Source organism: Podarcis raffonei, chromosome 2 (genome assembly GCF_027172205.1).
Source record: "Podarcis raffonei isolate rPodRaf1 chromosome 2, rPodRaf1.pri, whole genome shotgun sequence".
Classification (NCBI taxonomy): Eukaryota; Metazoa; Chordata; class Lepidosauria; order Squamata; family Lacertidae; genus Podarcis; species Podarcis raffonei.
In genome coordinates, this window is record NC_070603.1 from 90562471 (window position 1) to 90580515 (window position 18045).

Below are 18045 nucleotides of genomic sequence, written 5' to 3' on the forward strand. Positions count from 1 at the left end.
TCTGGAGTCAAAACTGCACCACCCACAGTAAAGGCATAGGCAGACTTGGGGTGTCTCTAAGGTAACACTAGGTTTGCAGAAAAAACCTTGTAGGAATAAATCCTATCAAGGAGGGGGGAGAACCAAAACAGCCCATGAGAACTCAATGACACAGAATGTTTAGGGGTGAAAGGGGGAGAGCAGGAGGGAGGGAGGGAAGGAGAGAGTGAGAGACTACAGAGATCTATATAAAGAGTAGAATGAATCATTTATTTGGTGATTTTCCTGGTTCTCTTTGAATTTTTTTTTTTTAATGCTCTCAGGATGACAGAAGAGATTGCCCCTCACAGATAGCAACAGAGAAATCAAAGCATCAGTATTCAATGAAACAGTTGCATTAGATCAGTGGTCAGCAAGCTTTTTCAGCAGGAGGCCGGTCCACTGTCCCTTAGACCTGGGGAGGGGGGTGATGCAAGAGCACCACAAGCCCCGGTGGCTGCTTACCTGTGTCTTGGAGCAGCAGGGACTGGCGGTGGAGGGATAATGAGTGACGCGCAAAAGGGCTCCAGAGAGGGGCTGCTTAAAATGGCGGCCACTCAAGCACTTCTGCTGCTGGCACCAACAAAGCCCAGCCCTTTCCTCCTCTAGGCTGGGAAGTCAAGGAGGAGGAGGTAAAATCTGTTATGGTCAAATGGGCCCAAGACTTTGGCTACAACATCCCAATGACCGCCTGGGAAAATTTATGGAAGGCCAATATGAAATTTACTGCTTGTTACACCCTGAACAAAAACTTTATGAAGATGCAATTCCGATGGTACCTGACTCCACTAAAATTATCTAAAATGTATAAAAATATTTCAAGCAAATTTGGAGGTGCGGGGAAGCGTAAGGGTCAATGTTACACGTGGTGGAACATAATCTATGATGAGCTTAAAAAAATGAATTGGAAAGGAGAGAAAATCCCAACAAAGTTGTACAGTGGTGCCCCGCAAGACGAATGCCTCGCAAGACGGAAAACCCCTAATAGGGCCTCCTGCTGCCACCACGCCGCCAAAGCCCAATTTCTGTTCTTATCCTGAAGCAAAGTTCTTAACCTGAAGCACTATTTCTGGGTTAGTGGAGCGTGTAACCTGAAGCCTATGTAACCTGAAGCATATGTAACCCGAGGTACCACTGTACTTTCTTTTGACCCCAAGTGCTTGGAAAAATCTGTCAAATTATTTCTACAATTTCTGCTTTTAGTTAAGTATTTTTTAGTTATTTCTTTGATGGGGGGGCTTCCTCGGCTCCCCTCCCCCCCGGCTACGCCCTTGGCTCTACACACAAATGATATACTCTCCAACATTTCTCCAATGAAAATAAGGACATCCTAAGTCAGGCTTTCTCAACCTCAGCCCTCCAGATGTTTTGAGACTACAATTCCCACCATCCCTGACCACTGGTCCTGCTAGCTAAGGATCATGGGAGTTGTAGTCCAAAAACATCTGGAGAGCCGAGTTTGAGGAAGCCTGTCCTAAGGGAAAGCGGGATCAAATCAGAAATCAGGACGGCTTCTCTAAATCAAGAACGTTCCTGGGGAAAAAGGGACACTTGGAGGGTCTGAAATAACATGAGAATGGGTCTAGGAATAGGGGAACTCCTGCCCATTTCGGCTTCCTCCATTTTCTGCTTCTCCGCCGTCCACATTTCCGCAGCTTATATGAAACAGAAAGTTGCGCAAGGCTGGCCAAAGAGGGATCCGGAAAGAGAAAGTAAAGAGAGAGGGTGCAAAGGTTGCTTGCTCGCCTGCTCGAGATGGTTTGCTAGAAGCGATGGCGGACGGCCGTCAGGGAATCCGGTGAGAGCCTTTTGCAAAAATCCCCCTCGTCGGGACCCGCTTCCCCCCTCTTCTCCGCTTCCCTGGAAAGCTGCCCGTCCTCCCCACCCTCTCCCTCCTCGCCGTTCCTTTTAATTCATGCTGGAACGAAGTAAAAGGGAAAGAAAGTCCCCGTTGCCCACGTGTTGATTCTTTCTGCGCAGAAAGCTGCAAAGGGGGCTTTTTCTTTGCGCAGGAAAAAAGCTGCTTCCAGAGGCGCTTTTGCTGCGGGCGAACGGGAGAGGCGCGCAAAAGCGCGCAAGGCAAGGCAGCCGCGGAAGGAAGCCGCAGCTCCTGTCTCTCCTCCCTGGGCTGTGCGCGCCGTGCCGCGCCCATGTCAGTGGAGGCGGCCCGCTTTCATCTCCACAGCTAGCGGGGCTTGAATTCGTCCCCAAGCCAAGCACCTCCCCAAAACAACAAAAACCACAGAAGCAAAAACAAATAGCTCCGGGAAATTAGCTTCTTTTTCTAGGGACGTGGGAAGTTTCCTCATACGGCATGTGACCCGGGGTTCTCCACCCCTGGTGTCAGACATGTAAAAGCCCCACTGCAAACAGGATATTGCAAGTTGGAAAAGTTTCAGAAAAGAGGGGAGGGGATACAAAACTTAGTATCTTTTTGTATTCCTGCCCCCAATACAAAACTTAATATCTTTTTGTTTTGTATTTTTCTCTATAAACCTTAATAACATTAAGGTTTTTTTTTAAAAAAAGGGAGGGGAGGAGGAAAAGTTTCAAAAAAGGGCAATCAAAATGCAACTTTCTGCACAGAAAGGAGCAATTCCCCTGTGCAGAAAGGTTGCAGTGTTTGGGACTTTTTAGTTTAGAGAAAAAGTGATAAAGTTATAGATGTTTAGAAAGTTATGTACCACATGGAGAAAAGTTTTCCTACCCTTCTCATAACACTGCAACTTGTAGACATGAAATGTAGCTGATTGCTGGAAGATTCAGGGCAAATAAAAGAATGCACTTGGTCATTTGGCAATCACTCCCAAAGTGTGTTGAAAGAGTTCTGAAGAACTCAAAAGCTTGTTCTCTACTTTATGACGATTCACTTAGTCATAATAAAGGCATTACAATACTAATACTATGCCAATAAAGGTATTATTATATTGTGGCTTTAGGGCTTTTAAAATCAACTAAAATGGCAGCCTACAATTTCTTTTTTTAAATAATGAGTTTGTTGCTGAAAAAATGGTCGTATGAAGCCAGCCTTGACTTTATATCTAAAGTGTTAAGCACCTACTACTTCAGACCTTCATCTGACAGTGTTAAAATCACATCCACAACCGCACTCTCTAAAGGTTTTATATTGACTGCATCTATTTCTGCTTTTTGTATGTTAAGCCGCTCATTTATATTTGTTATTGTGCATTACACTCTTTTTCACTTTGTCCTGCTAGAGTACCAACTCAGACATACGGAACTGTTGGACAGACATCTGCTCAGTGGACGTTCGGTATGAAAAGCAAGACATTGTGGGCATTAATTATCCTTGTTAACCTTGGCTCCATTCAGATGTCACGCTAAATCCTAGTTTACCAGGGGTTGCCAATGTGGCTTCAGGTACCAGCATGACCACTGGTACCACCTCTGGTGCCTGTGTAAGGTCTTGATAAATATCCATGATGCATGAGAAATTTGCCCTTCCTCCTAAATTCTTGTTTGCATTGGCTCAGCATCACTACGTTGTACCTACATTTGGTGACTGGTGCCCATGGCACTTTCTCAAATCCCAAAGGTACCCACTGGTGCCAAACCCTTGACCTATCACTTGTGTAATAAAGATGAAATCCTACATTTAGGTTTCAGTGTTCCGTACGATTCATTATATGTTTGAGGGACGACAACGTTCAACGTCTTCCTTTTCCTTAACTTTGTTGTAGGTGCCGCCATTCCAAGAGACATGGCTCAGATGCCAGGACCTTATGCTCCTACGTATAACACAGGCAACATATCTGGCTATGAAGGCACAACCGCTGCAGGCAAGCACTTGTTGGTGTGGACTCTAGTTGCATAAAGTGTATGCCAGCGGTAGGCAACCTAAGGCCCATGGCCTACAAGCAGCCCATGGGGGTCGTTTAACTGGCCCACGAGCCGCCCCCAAACCGCACGGCGAATCCCCGCCCGCTACACTAAACCAGTGCAGCACGGCGCGGGGACTTGCTTTCGCGGTGCCGGAAATAGCATCTGCACATGCTCAGACGCCGAAAATCACGTCTGCACAGATGCAGATGCTGGAAATTGTGTCTGCACAGATGCAGGCACCAGAAATCTGGTGTCATGCACTCATGCACACGCACGCTCTTGCCCACGGAAGGATCTCCGCTGGAGTGAACCGGCCCAGGCAAGGTAAACCTTGCTGCCCCCTGGTGTATGCTGTAATACAAGTGCTAGTTTTCAAGGAGCTTCCCTTGTGCTTGATCCAGAATACTGCAGCATGATTGCTAACAGGAGTAAGGCCTTGTCAGCATCTCACACCTGCGCTACGAGATCTACACTGGTTGCTGATTCGTTACCTGGACAAGTTCAGTGTGTTGCTATTAGTAAATAAAGCCCTTAACAACTTGGGACCAGTTTACCCACGGGTGCCCACTGCATGAATGTTCCTTTCCGCTATTGCCAAGGAGAACTTTCTTCTACACATTGCTCATGAGACCTGAGAACATTCACAACTGCTTTTCCTGCTGTTCTTACCCGAACCCCATTCCTTTATAGGAGGAAAACATTGCCTGCCTCCACCTAACTTGTTTCTTGGACATGGAGGTGGGCAACAGCCGCCCCAGAGAACGTGGAAGTAAGTGGATACTGTTAAGCATTCTGTTGTGGACATCCTTCTCAGGGTCACATGACAGTGGTGTGGGTGGGGCCAAGCAGGGCATGCAGATTTCACCTTTGTTCAGTAGGCTAGTTTCCACAGACACTCACACATCTCTCCCCAGTCTCCATTCAGACTTCAAAGACATATTCTAACCAGGCCTGGGGAGAGTTGTGAGGGCCAGAAAAAAGAGATATGGCATGCATATTTGGTTCTTGACCCTGAGGTCCCCCGTCCCCCACCCCAGACAAAGAGGACCATGGGAAGTTTGGGCGGTCAATTTTGCTTATCCCTCCTTTTGGTCGTTACTTACAGCGTTCCTGCCATTTCAGAAGATGAAGCCAAAGAAGCTTTTATCCAGTACGCTTCCAGCAAGTGCTGCTACAGCACAGACCCAGCCAAAGAGATGGTGTTTAATGACCTACAGTTATTCAATACCTACAGAGTAAGCAGTATATATTGGTAATAGTATAGCTATGCAGGAGCAGCTGGTATGGTGGAGGCAGAGATGCCCTCTCAATGCTTGCATTGCCAGTCCGATACACCTGCCCCAACCACACCACCACCTTGCCCCAGTGCCATCTCTTTACATTTCCAACATTTGTTATCGGGCAAGTGATAAATTTTTGCCAGCTTGACTGGGGTCATGTACCACCTGTATATCTACTATGTTTATATTCTTAATGGTTAGCTGCCTTGAGTGTGGAAGGTCCTTTTAAAGAATAAACAACAGTAAATAAATGGTATCATTCATTCCCAACCCCAGATCTTACTGTGCCATCCGCAATGGCATAGCTAAGTGTCTATGTGAAAATTAGGGATACTTCATACAGGGCATTTAACTACCAATGCAAACTGATGGCAGTTCCCCTTTTCCCTAAATTATGAGGTGCCCACTTGGACCGAGGAAGTAACAGAGCGCTTGAAGTTATTCTGTGGTGCTGTTGTGCAGCAGTAGGTTGTGTTTGTTTAAGGCACATAAAGGAAAAATAATAAAGAGAAATAATTTTGCAAATTGAATTTTCCCTTTGGCCACTGCATGGGTCATGGCTTCAACCAGAGTTGGGGGACCTGCTGTCCTCGAGGTGTTGATGGACTCCAGCTTCCATCCATCATCTTTGACCATCAGCTGTGTTGGCTGGAGCTGAATTGGAATTCAGAAACATCTGGAAGGCTGCAAGTTCCCCATCCCTGGCCTAACCTGTCTGAAAACACAGAACTTTTAAAGTTCACTAGGCATGGAATCAAGTCCTTTCCCCAGAGACATATCAGAGCTGGCAGGTGATTCTGAAGGATAACTCTGGTTCTTCTTGGGATTGTTACCTTCATGAATGTTTCTGAACTTTTTAATCTAGTACCAACATCGCTGGATATCTTGCCCATCTCAAAGCAATGCTTTTGCTAGCATGAACATTTCTATGCATGAACATTTCTATGTGCTGTTCAAAATTAATACACATTTATGGATTTATTTTCATTAGCCTTTGCCACTTATATTTTAAGTATCTGCAGTTCTTTTATATTAACATGAAAACTTGTAAGCGGGGACATTCTATTTTTTTAGTATATATAACCATTTTGAATTAATGGATAAGAGATGCATTTTACTTGTACTGTTTTGTAGTTTTCTGGTGGTTGCTTTGTGTTGGCTCTAACCAGAGACATTTTTAAGGTGTTGCTTCCCTGTGTAATTGCCCTAAGGCAATTTTAAAAATCTGCAGGCTATTTCTTGAGTGAAGTGTTTAATTCTTGAAAGTTGTTTCTTAGTATAAACTGGAGACCTTCACTGAATCAAGGTCCTCTGAATGGAAGACGGAACCTTATGGGGGTAAGTGCTGCTATGCTACACTACACTACAATCCAGCCTCACTTAGGCCAGACTGAGCCATCCAAACACTTCACAGTGTGGTTTATCTCTTTTGACTTCTGTCAGCTGAGCTGGCCTCCTGCTGGTCACCAATTGGGCAGGCAGGAGTCCCATTGACATTATCCCAGTGGATACCCAGCAGACGGCCTTAAAATGGGTTTCCAAGGGTGGGAATGGGGCTGAGTTGGCCTGGGATGCAATGGATCATGAGCTGGTCTAACAGCAGGCATCAGGTGACATTAGGCCAGCTTTTCCTGCCCCCCCCCATTCCATGGCCACTGAGCAGCTGAGGATGTTGTGATAGCTCTGCCACTCCACAAAAGGCTGTGTCAGCAGGTGGTGGGAGTTTGGGTAGCAACCTGAGAGGAATTTTACAGGAACCAGCTTTTATTGGTTTCTCAATGCATTATGTAAAGGACTCAGTATAATAATATTTAACAAGGCCTTCAACCCAAAAGGATAGATACGTTTTAAAAATTGCATATTTGTGTACCTTTGTTCTAAAACATCTGAAAGCATCAGATGGAACTGGGCTTTAGTATAGACCACCTTATCTCTCCATTTCTGTATGTCCTGAAAACAAGGTATGGTGGTACTTCGGAAGTTGAAGTCCGTTCAACTTCTAAAACTTTCAGAAACTAAGGCATGGCTTTCAATTGGCTGCAGGAATTTCCTGCAGCCAATTGGAAGCCGCGGAAGTCACATTGTACGTTCGGGTTCCAAAGAACGTTTGCAAACTAGAACACTCACTTCTGGTTTGTGGCGTTCAGGAGCCAAAACATTCGACTCACAAAGCGTTCAGGATCCAAGGTACAACTGTATAGCTAAATATGGATGCCCTTCACAGTTTTCATAGAATTAAATGAAACCTTGGTAAGATGAGACTGTACTTTATAAAGTGCAGAAGAAATTTGTCTGTTTCTTCTGAGGTCATTCTTTTGGTATGGTATCAGAAGAAGTCCTGAGATTGACGAAGGTCACAAACAAAGTCTGAGAGTAATTTTAAGGATATTTCTGTACAATACGACATGAAATGAAGCAGTGATCAATTGTTGATCTTACAACTTGGATGCCTGCTTGCTCATAAGATGATATTTCCTTGGTTGCCTTGCAGCCCATAATTGATACTAGATATGTAGCACAAATTTTCTTAGTGAGATCAGGTAAACTAATGGGTCTATATTTCTAAGTAACATTCGACTCGCAAGGTGTTCAGGATCCAAGGTTTAGCTAAAGATGGATGCCCTTCACAGTTTTGGGAGAGTTCCTCAAAGACACCCATCCTGACTTTAAATGAAACCTTGGTAAGATGAGACTGTACTGTATTAAGTGCAGAAGAAATTTATCTGTTTCTTCCGAGGTCATTGTCTTTGTATGGTATCAGAAGAAGTCCTAAGATTGACGAAGGTCACAAACAAAGTCTGAGAGCAAGTTAAAAGTATATTTCTGTACAAGACAACATGAAATGAAGCAGTGATCAATTGTTGATCTTACAACTTGGATGCCTGCTTGCTCATAAGACGATATTTCCTTGGTTGCCTTGCAGCCCATAATTGATACTAGATATGTAGCACAGATTTTCTTAGTGAGATCAGGTAAACTAATGGGTCTATATTTCTAAGTAGAGAAAAGAATTTAGGTCACTGTAGTTATTAACTGAAAAGTTGGGGAAACAAAAATGCGGTAAATTTATAATTGGTGTAATTTTTAAAAAGTATTTTTGTTTGTGTTTTTTAAACAAAAGAGGTGGCGTTAAAATCAGGGCACTTTTGCAACACATGCTCCTGGAAAATGATAGTTTGAAAATGGAAAGCCACGCTATTGATTTTGAAGCATAGTTTGCACTGCAATTCATACAAGGGTAAAGCATGGGGAAGAACGGATGAGGACGTCATTCTCTTGTGAGGGGAGGAACTACACTGCTTAGAGATGACTGATTAAGCAGTAAATTAATTGTTGAAATGCTGGTGACAATCGTGATGATGAAAGCTGGCTCCCAATAGCAAACTATCATTTTGCTGTAGCGGCTAATATGCATGCTCTTATTTTGCTTGTATTGTGCATTGGAAAACATAAGCTTCTCTGAGGCAAAGCCAGATGGTAGTGTAAGTGCAGCTTTCTTACACCAGGTGGAGCAGTAGATTCCTACCTGCGTGGGACACCTCCTTTGCCTTGGGATATGAGAGCAGACTCTCCTGGCATGTTCCGAGAGAAAACCCAGAGAATCAGAGTGCCTCACACATCAGCATTAACGGTACAGAGCTAATGTATCAATGAAAATGGTGGTATACATAGGCTAGTGGTATCCAGACTCCAGTCGAGCTTTTTTTTAGGATTTTACCCCAGGAAATAAACTGCCACAGGGGCCCCCAGGACGGACTTTGGACATGCCTGACATAGGCCCATGCATTTTGTCTGGCCAGAACCCTTCCCCTCCTCTTTGGCACAGTCCTGTGCCTTTTTTCTTCAAGGTAACTCCCATTGAACTCAGGTAAGTGTACATGCCAGGTTGTAGCTTGAGGCCCTGATTTTGTGCTGTGTCTGTGAGGGAGTTCAGGGACTGCTTCCCCAACTCTCTAGCAGCCAGTAGCTTATACTCTTGTCCTTACTCTGTCGCTTATACTGTTGTCCTTAAGTACAAGGCAATTATGATCTCTGAGTTGTTCCTGTTGTGGGAGAGATTTATGAGAAGCAGTGACTGTGGGCTAGAGTCACGTAAGAGGGAAGCAGCACCTTGGAGTTTCTCAGGCAGCAGACTGAAGGAACTAAGTTCACGATCAGATTTATAATGGGATATAAGAGCAGAAAGAAGCGACAGAGGAATGTTGTTGCAAATTGTACACAGGTTTACTGGTAAGAGTTTGTGCAGAAATGTATGTCTAGGCATTTAGGTGGATCATTATGTGACCCGAGTAACTAGAGAGTTGCGTAATTTTGGAGGTAAAAGAGTTTTGTATTCAAATGAGATGACTGAAGGAAAGTCAAGCAAGAAAGGAAAGTCATACGATACATTTAAAGCATCACCATACTAATTTAAACGCTCATAGATTCCCTCAAAGAATTATGGGAGCTGTGGTTTGTTACAGGTGCTGAGCTTTGTTAGGAGCTGCATGTTCCCTTCATAGAACTACAGTCGTACCTTGGAAGTCAAACAGAATCCATTTTGGAAGTCCGTTCAACTTCCAAAATGTTTGGAAACCAGAACACTCACTTCCGGGTTTGCGGTGTTTGGGAGCCGAAATGTCCAAGTACCAAAGCGTTCGGGATCCAAGGTACACCTGTACTATGTCCAGAGTTCTCCATGAAGAGAAAATTCTTATTAATTCACTCTGGAAATGGTAGCTCTGGGAATGGAAGACATTGTGACCCCGTCCCAAGGTTTGTGCACTGGAAGAGCCTATGTTGGGTGTTCTCCATCTTGTTGGCTGTAACAGCTAGGTTCTGCCTTAGCCCAATGTCTGCAAGCACAGAAATCCTAAGGCTGTGGCTGAGATTGAAATTCCGAACCTTCTGACATTAGAAGACCTGGGTGGGAATCTTCAAGGTCTTGTTGCAGTTCAGCACCCATAACAAACTCCGGTTCCTAGAATTCTTGGGGGGAGGGGAGCCATGGCTGTTTAAAGTGGCACCATAACACTTTGAATGTATGTTATGAATGTGGCCATAGTTTAATGTAAATCAAATGGAAGCTCACCAGATCCTCCTAACATTGCCTGCTCTGATTATGAGCAGCGTGGTATTTCCAGACAACCCAGGTCCAAATAAAAGCTGCTGGCTCCGTTTTAACGTTCTCCTTTCTTTGATTTTGAAGGCTTGCCCGACATGTGGATCGACTGGTAGACGTCACTGCAATAAATGCAACGGCAACAGCAAGGTAAGTAGTTGTGAGTAAGGGGGATGTTTTGCTTAGTGTGGAGTTTTTGTTTTGTAGAAAGGTGAGAACACAGATGAGAAAATAAAAGGTGGAGGAGGAAGCAACATGTCTTTTGTTTAAACAGCTGATGGGATGTTGAATAGTAGAACAAAATTGGAACCCAAGAGATATAAACCAGAAAGCCAGTAAATATTTGATATAGCAATTGTACTGGATGTCTGGGGTATACGTTTTCTATGCTGGTTTTTCTTCCATATTTGGAAACTCAGAACAGAGAACAATTAACACGACTGACTACGTAATCATGGATGTGAGAAATATTAATTAAAGTAAACATTGCAATACCACCCAAAATTGATAAAAGTCACGACTAACAACCCTTCCATCAATTTTTAATCCGTTAATTCAGAAAAAAGTTTATTTTTATTTTTAAAAACCTACATTTTTACATGCTTCATGAAAATAGAAAGGGATGAAGTATGGTGGAATTGAATAGAGTATCAAAGGCATTGCTGAGAGCAGCCTGCTCCATGCCACTATAGTTCACAGATTGATGGAACTGGGCAGCTTCTCTTGTTAAGAGGCAAGAAATCTCCAGCTTCATTTGGCAGTGTTAAGAAAGCAGGAGGAGAAGGTCAACGCCTCTCACTTGGATGGAATCAGCCAGGTTGGGTCAAGGAGACAGGGAAGTCCTCTGTCACAGAGGGAAGACCTTTGGATTTTTGACCAAGATAAAGTGGTCTTCAGGTTTGACCCTTCTCCTCATACTTCAGCACCACATTTCATGAGTTCCATGAAACAGATCAGATGGCAGCAGTTTGAGGTTCATAGGGCATTAAAAATACACTTGGTGGAGAGTGGAATCTGATTCCCGGGGTGGGGGGGGAGAGAGATAGTCCCCCTTGTTTCCCACAAGCAAGCCACCCAAGACTGTCTTGTCTTGAGAACCACCAGAAGCTGGTAGAATTGAGAAGGCTTGGATCTAGCCAACATTTCTGACAGGTCTGCAGTTACAGCTGACTCTGTGGCCCATTTGCCCATAGGGACACCTCTTCGCAACAATGTCCTCATTGGGGATATGTACAAAGGTGGTACCTTGGGCCTCTCCATCTACATTCCCAGGGCGTTACAAGATGGACATCTTTGCTTCGGCAGATAGCACCTCAATGACTGATAGAGAAAGTAGTGAAGTGATTACTTGTTAAAGATGACCATGGAGATCTGTTTTTGCCCAACGAGTGTTTTGTTTGGACATACCCTGCTTATTTCTGGCTCTTTTGTCTAAAATTAAATCCCAACAGCAACAGTGTGGGAGATGTCATGGAAGAGGAGTCCGGTTTGTGGATGACACATGTGACCTATGTTTGGGAAGTGGACTTGAAAAGTGCGTGAGTCAATATGCAAATATATGAAGAAGATGCTCATTTTTATTTTCACTGTGGGGTTAGAGTGTTGCACTATGTGTGACAATTGCACTCCTTCCTGATCCTCTATAGGTGAGATACCATGGGCAATCTTATGGTGGAGCTTCAAGCTATAGGTTCAACAGATGATAGGTTCACACGTCTACTGTGTCAATGCATGCATGTGTAAATATCTACTTTTCTCTAGTTACTATAGCACAGTTGCTCAGAGACCAGGAAGTCTTTGATTCAAATTTTGCATTTGCTGTATATGCACTATATACCTTTAAATATGTTATGAATGGGTGCTCAGCCTCACTCATTGGCCTTGGGAAAGCTGCAGGGTGAAAGAAACCTCTGCAGTATGGGAATAATAAGACTTAGCTTTCCTTCAGAGGTGTGCAGATGTTTGAAATACTGCATGTGAAGGACTTTAAAGACCCTAAATTAAATTTTTTTTTTTGGGGGGGGGGAAATACAAGAAGTATTGTATTGTCCTGGATCTTTCTGTAACTGAAGTGATTCAAATGCATTTTGCACTTGGGAAGGAGTTTGTGCCCAAATGTAAAATAAAGCAAAAGGCATTGCCTAAGAGCAGCACCCTGGCTTGAGGGCTATAGTGTAACTGTCAGAGAAACTAGAAATATAAATGGAAGTCTCTTCTGGTTTATTATTTTTTTCATTCAGAGACATGTGCAGTCGTTTTGCAAAATTTGAATTAGCGTGAAAAGTTAGACAGCCCTCAAGTGAATGGAGAAAATATCCTGCAGTCCTTACCTTTCACCGCCCCATTGAGTTTTTCTGTGTACATATAATTGCTATGATAATGCAGCAGCCTCCCTGAAGCTAAAGCTGGTCTGTGCCTAGTTGGGGGGGGGGGCGTATGGAAGCCTGTGGGAGCTCCATGGTGGAAAAATACATATGAGAGAAAGGCTTAGGGATATGTATGAAATAGAAAGATCCGAAGAAAGCAAATGAAGCAGATTTCCAGCCCTTCACCCAAACTATGTGGCATGCAGCACTGCATGTTTCTGTGTGCCTGTGTTGGCTAAGTATATTCAAGAGAGCAGAAATAGGGTTGCCATCCCCTGACTCGTATTGGCTATACTGGAAAATGTTGCTACAGTGGTGCCTCGCAAGACGAAAAGAATCCGTTCCGTGAGTCTCTTCGTCCAGTGGTTTTTTCGTCTTGCGAAGCAACCCTATTAGCGGATTAGTGCTATTAGCGGCTTAGCGGCTTAGCGGCTATTAAAGGATTAGCGGCTTAGCGGCTAAAAGGCTATTAGCGGCTTAGAAAAAGGGGGTGGGGAAGCGAAAAAAAAATTGCAAGACTCGCAAGCCGTTTTCGTCTTGCGAAGCAAGCCCATAGGGAAATTCGTCTTGCGAAGCAGCTCAAAAAAACCCAAAAACCCTTTCGTCTAGCGGGTTTTTCGTCTTGCGAGGCATTCGTCTTGCGGGGCACCACTGTAACTGAAAAAGAAGCTCTGCTTGTTATGTGTCCTGAGGCCCAGGAGATGGCGCCATTTCCCAACAGAAAAACAAAACAAGAAGATAGCTCTAGAACTGAGAAATCTCTTTTCCATAGGTTTTGCCAGATTATTCTTCCCTTTTTGTGTGTGTGTGTTTCTGCCGGGCTCACAAAGTACCAAGCTTTATGCCGAGTAGTTTCATTACATTTTATCGCACCTTGTGTTTTATTACATTTTATTTACAGTTGCCAGGAGTGTTCTGGTATGGGAAAAACAGTCTGCAACGATTGTGAAGGAAAAGGACAACTGCTGTCGTTCATTGAGCTGCAAGTTGAATGGCAAGTCTTCTCAAAATAGACTGTGGTGGAAAGGGGAGGCCGCTTCTAACTGCGTGGAAAATTGGCTCTACCTACCAGAGCCGCCTGAGTTTTACATTCAGCATCATGAGTGAACGGACCCAGTATAGATGCTAGAAATGGTTACTCAACTAATCTGGAAAATATGGGCTTGAGGCCTCTTGTCATTTAGGTTAGCATATGGGGCTAGATGAGGCACTGCTCTGGCTCAATCCGTGCCAACGGCTACCTTTGAGCATTGTGCCAGTTTTGTGACTTCATAAATTTATGGTCAGCGCCTGATGTGGTTCAGTTCCCCCATGGGATTGCACTGTGTTTGATATATGTTGGAGACTGGGCTGGCTCTTTGACCCCACATAAAAAGCTTACATAGCAGGGGGAGCCGTTTTGAGAGCATTGGTTTGAGAAGGTCGTTGTTCTGTGAAAACAAAGAAAGGCTGCAGGTTGTCATTGCAACTCACCTGCCTTTTGCCTTCATAGGAAGAACAACGTTTATGAATATGTGGCAGATGAAAGATCTGGATTTCCTATCGAACTCTTCAAAACGGTTACTGGAGAGACGTTGTTTGTTGATGACAGCCCTATGGTAATGAAATGCTTTCAGCAAAAGCAGTAATGCAAAGAGAGGCAGGACTTGAAAAGGAACCAACTTAAGTGTTGGCAATTAATTAATCGGTGGAGCATATTTCACCATATAATGTCCCCCAGACACATAAATCTTCCCCCACCCCACTCCAACCTCTGCTACCTCTCCCTTACCCTGGGCCACAACACAAACACAATCATAAAAGTAATTGTAGCCATACAAAAATACACAGGTACGAATGCGACATGTTTGTAAAGTCATCCAGAGCCTTTTAAAGATTTAGCGTGATAGAAAGGTTGCAGAGTCCTATGGCTGAAAACAAGTTTTCATTCATTCATAAAGTGATACTAGTTCAATTGAATCTTTCAGGAAACCCACTGGCAGCGGTGGAACATAATGTCCTTTCCCCCCTGCTCTTGGCTACCGGGTCAGGCCTGAGCTAGCAGTGGAGGCAAAGCTGCTGCTGCCTGGCGCAACTCACTGCAACCGAGATGGGATGCTCTCCACTGCCAGGTCAGTCGTGACCCGGTGACAGATGTACTGCAGCCAGGCACGAGGTGCCTCGCAGCCAAGGAAGCATTGCTGCTGACTCTCCTGCTCTCTGAGACCCAGCGATGGAGCCGCTGTGACTGGGTGTGCCTTGCCGCAACCACGGAGAGCCACTCTCTGCCTCCAAGTCAGAAGTGACCTGGCGAAAGAGCTGCTGCCGCCGGGTGCGATCCTACTATTTTAGAACTAGCCATATGCCCATTTTTTTAACAGATTTGTGTTTTAGCGCAGACATAACAAGTTATCTTATATATCGTTGCTGCATCCTAGATCCTAAGAAACCCTTCTGACCAGGGCTTCCTGACCCCAACCCCAACAGTGGCAGTCAGAAAATAGTTTTAGACAGGAATGGTGGTTTAAACGCAATCTTCCAAATAGCTTAATAATACATTTAATGGATTAAAAAAAGTTTTTCACACCCAGTGATTTCTTAAGACATGATTTGAAGATTTTGCATCTTAATGGCATTTCCAGAAAACATGCGTATAGTTTGCGTGAGGCTGGGGTATGCATTTTCTAAAGCACCCTCATAGCTCCCAAACTATTGCTGGCCTTGATAGCCAAGGCAAACCTTGTGGACCTATCACTCTGCACAAAGTCAGGGACAATCCCCCATTTTCTTCCCGGCTGGGGAGGATGTGGGTAGGGCAACCCAGGGGACAACAATCTCTGTGCTCCTCCTTCCAGTCATGGAACTGGAGAAATTTTGGTGCTGGGTGACAGTGGTGCTTGGCCCATTTCAGTAGTGCATTTGTCAAATGGCAACACATTTTTCTGTGGAAGCCCACGCTGGGGCTTGTTTTGGCACTAGGCTGCCAGAGCATTAGAAGTGCCAAAGTGGGAACCCAACCTCTCTCTGGCTCCCATTTCCATTAGACGTTGAAAACAGCATCATACCACATTCAACAGCCATGGCTTTCCCCCAAGGAATCCTGGGAACTGTCTTTGGTTAAGGATGCTCAGAGTTGTTAGGGCTCCAGTTCCCAGAGTGGTTTACTAATCCCTCTTCCCAGGGAACTCTCTTGATAATTTTGTGTAAAAGAGAGAGGGCTGGACAGGGACATATTGGGCTGCCCAGAAACAGCCTGGCTTCATCATCTCGTATTGGCAACAGTAGTTTGCTCTGCATTTTACTTACCTGTCCGCAGTGCAGGCTCTTCTTGGGTGGTATGCAGTTGTATTTTAGAGATCAGCTATGCTTCATGTCTGCATAATGTGATAAAACAATGACTAGCCTGCTCTTGCTCCTCGCTCAGGACTTCAGTTTTCTATTTGTATGTCTTTGAAATTTGTGTTTCCATAGGTATATCCAGTGATTAGTTTCCCTGATTTTGGCGTCAGTCAAGCCTCCAGCTATGCCGTTGAACAACACCAAGCTCAGTTTGCATCTACAAGGCGGATACTGAGGCAGGCAAGTGCTGTGAATATTAACCGAATCACCACTGAGGCGATGGTCTTGGTGCTGTGGTCCAAGAGAATTGCCTGGAGCGCTTCCTTCCCCAGTGCAGGGTCATGGTGAAATTTATACACCTGCTGGGCTCCATCGGTCTGCCCTTGCAAACATTCTAAGCTTTGTAGGCTTTTTCCATATTGTTTGGCCGAGTTCCTACATTGGCAGCACCCTAGGCGAAGGGCTAGGTGGGTCAGAGAATAGGGATGGGGAACTTCTGGCTTTTCAGGTGTTGTTGCACTCAGCTTAAGTAAGCCCAGCAGGCATGCCCAATGGTTTGGGACAAGAACGTCAGGAGGGTCCCAGATTCCCCATACCTGCCAGATAGGGCTGCAGCATGTCCGTATTCAGAATGTGCCTAACTCTTGCCATTCTTCTATGTATAAAAGAAAGCCATTCAGGTTTGAACTTTTCTGTGAACGATATTCTGATGTTTAGACCCTAAAAGAATCTTCTTTGTGTTTTTACAGAGGCAAACAATTGAGCTGATACTTCTCACCAGGGTACAATATTTGTGGCATGGCAAACCTTACTCCTTCTATGTTTATGGCAAGGAACGCAAGGTGCATGCGGAGGATTATCCACAGAAGTGTTGCTGTACCATCCTGTGATTATTATGGGCTATTTCAATTGGCGTAAAAGAAGCACGGTTGGTTAAAACAGGTGGAATATTTGCAGTCCCTCCTCATCCCATTTTTTTAAAAAAAGAAGTTTATTGTCCCACTTTATAAGAATTGTGGAAGATGCTTAAATAAATTGGACATATAGGACTAAAGTTTGCCAAACTCCAGGATTACATATTAGAAGGAGAAAGAAGAGCAATCAGTGCAAGGATGTCTCTTGCACAACAGAACATTCCTGCCCCCCTCCCAGTGTGTCTCCTGGATATGTTCTTTTTTAATGCTTTATTGATATTAAAAATATATAACAAAGAAATATATATACAATCAAAATAGAAATACAAACACAGAATTACATTATTTGTTGATTGTACATTCTTGAGTTCCCCACGACTTCCCGCCACCCCATCATGCATTTACTACTTATTTTATCCAGTGCACTATTAATCTCCATTTTCTTTTTAATCATCAATAATACATTCTCTTATAAATATCCATTGTAACACAGAAGTCATTCAAATCCTGCCACATTTATACTAGTACAATAATCTTTAAGATTTTTTTTACACATGTCCCATTTCTAAATAAATGTTTGTTCAGTATTACGTCTCAATTTGTCTGTCATTTTTGCCAGTTCAGCAAACTCCATCAGTTTACTTTGCCACTCCAACTTTGTTGGGATTTTCTCCCCTTTCCAATTCATTGCGATTCTTGCTTCTACAGTAGCGTACAAGAATATTTCTCTCGCAATTTTTGGTATGTCTAGGCCAAGTATCCCTAAGAGAAAAGCCCCTGGTTTTTTTTTATGGATACTTAATTATTTTTAAAAGCTCATCTTAGATTATGTTCCCAAACTCCTTAATTTTCTTGCATGTCCACCACATGTGTAACATTGACCCTTACGCTTCCCAAATATTTCAACATTTGCTTGAAATATTTTTATACATTTTAGGTAATTTTAGTGGTATCAGGTACCATCGGAATTGCATCTTCATAAAATTTTCTTTTAGGGTGTAACATGCAGTGAATTTCATATTGACCTTCCATAAATTTTCCCAGGCGGTCATTGGGATGTTGTAGCCAAAGTCTTGGGCCCATTTGACCTTAACAGATTTTACTTCCTCTTCCTTGACATCCCTGTCAAGGAGGAGTCTATACATTTTGGAAAGTATTTTCGCTTTTGAATTTACCAGTTCTTTTTCCAGTCTGTAGGAGCCTGC

At 43.8% G+C, this 18045-nt stretch overlaps 1 protein-coding gene across 4 annotated transcripts; it reads left to right on the top strand.

The window, feature by feature from the left end:
* Positions 1-1661: 1661 nt before the first annotated feature.
* On the top strand, positions 1662-17430 carry LOC128408427 (protein SSUH2 homolog). 4 transcript variants are annotated; one of them, XM_053378113.1, is made up of 13 exons: positions 1709-1816; positions 3237-3292; positions 3720-3818; positions 4552-4630; positions 4967-5096; positions 6419-6479; positions 8648-8772; positions 10330-10392; positions 11694-11776; positions 13510-13606; positions 14105-14206; positions 16059-16166; positions 16676-17430. In XM_053378113.1, exons 1-13 carry the CDS (start codon positions 1791-1793, stop codon positions 16814-16816), a joined length of 1170 nt encoding a protein of 389 aa, XP_053234088.1. In that variant the 5' UTR covers positions 1709-1790; the 3' UTR covers positions 16817-17430. The 4 variants fall into 4 exon arrangements, with proteins under 4 accessions (XP_053234089.1, XP_053234090.1, XP_053234088.1 ...); XM_053378115.1 differs by lacking the exon at positions 3720-3818 and having other exon boundaries at positions 1708-1816; XM_053378116.1 differs by lacking the exon at positions 3237-3292 and having other exon boundaries at positions 1771-1816.
* The last annotated feature ends 615 nt before the right edge of the window (positions 17431-18045 follow it).

What these genes read in the sequence shown, in the direction of transcription:
- LOC128408427 (XM_053378113.1), top strand. Translation starts at nt 1,791, where the DNA reads ATGGCGGACGGCCGTCAGGGAATCCG. An exon ending in CCGCCCCAGAGAACGTGGAA is followed by an intron (nt 4,631 to 4,966) that starts GTAAGTGGATAC and finishes CGTTACTTACAG; the next exon opens with CGTTCCTGCCATTTCAGAAG. An exon ending in AGCTGCAAGTTGAATGGCAA is followed by an intron (nt 13,607 to 14,104) that starts GTCTTCTCAAAA and finishes CTTCATAGGAAG; the next exon opens with AACAACGTTTATGAATATGT.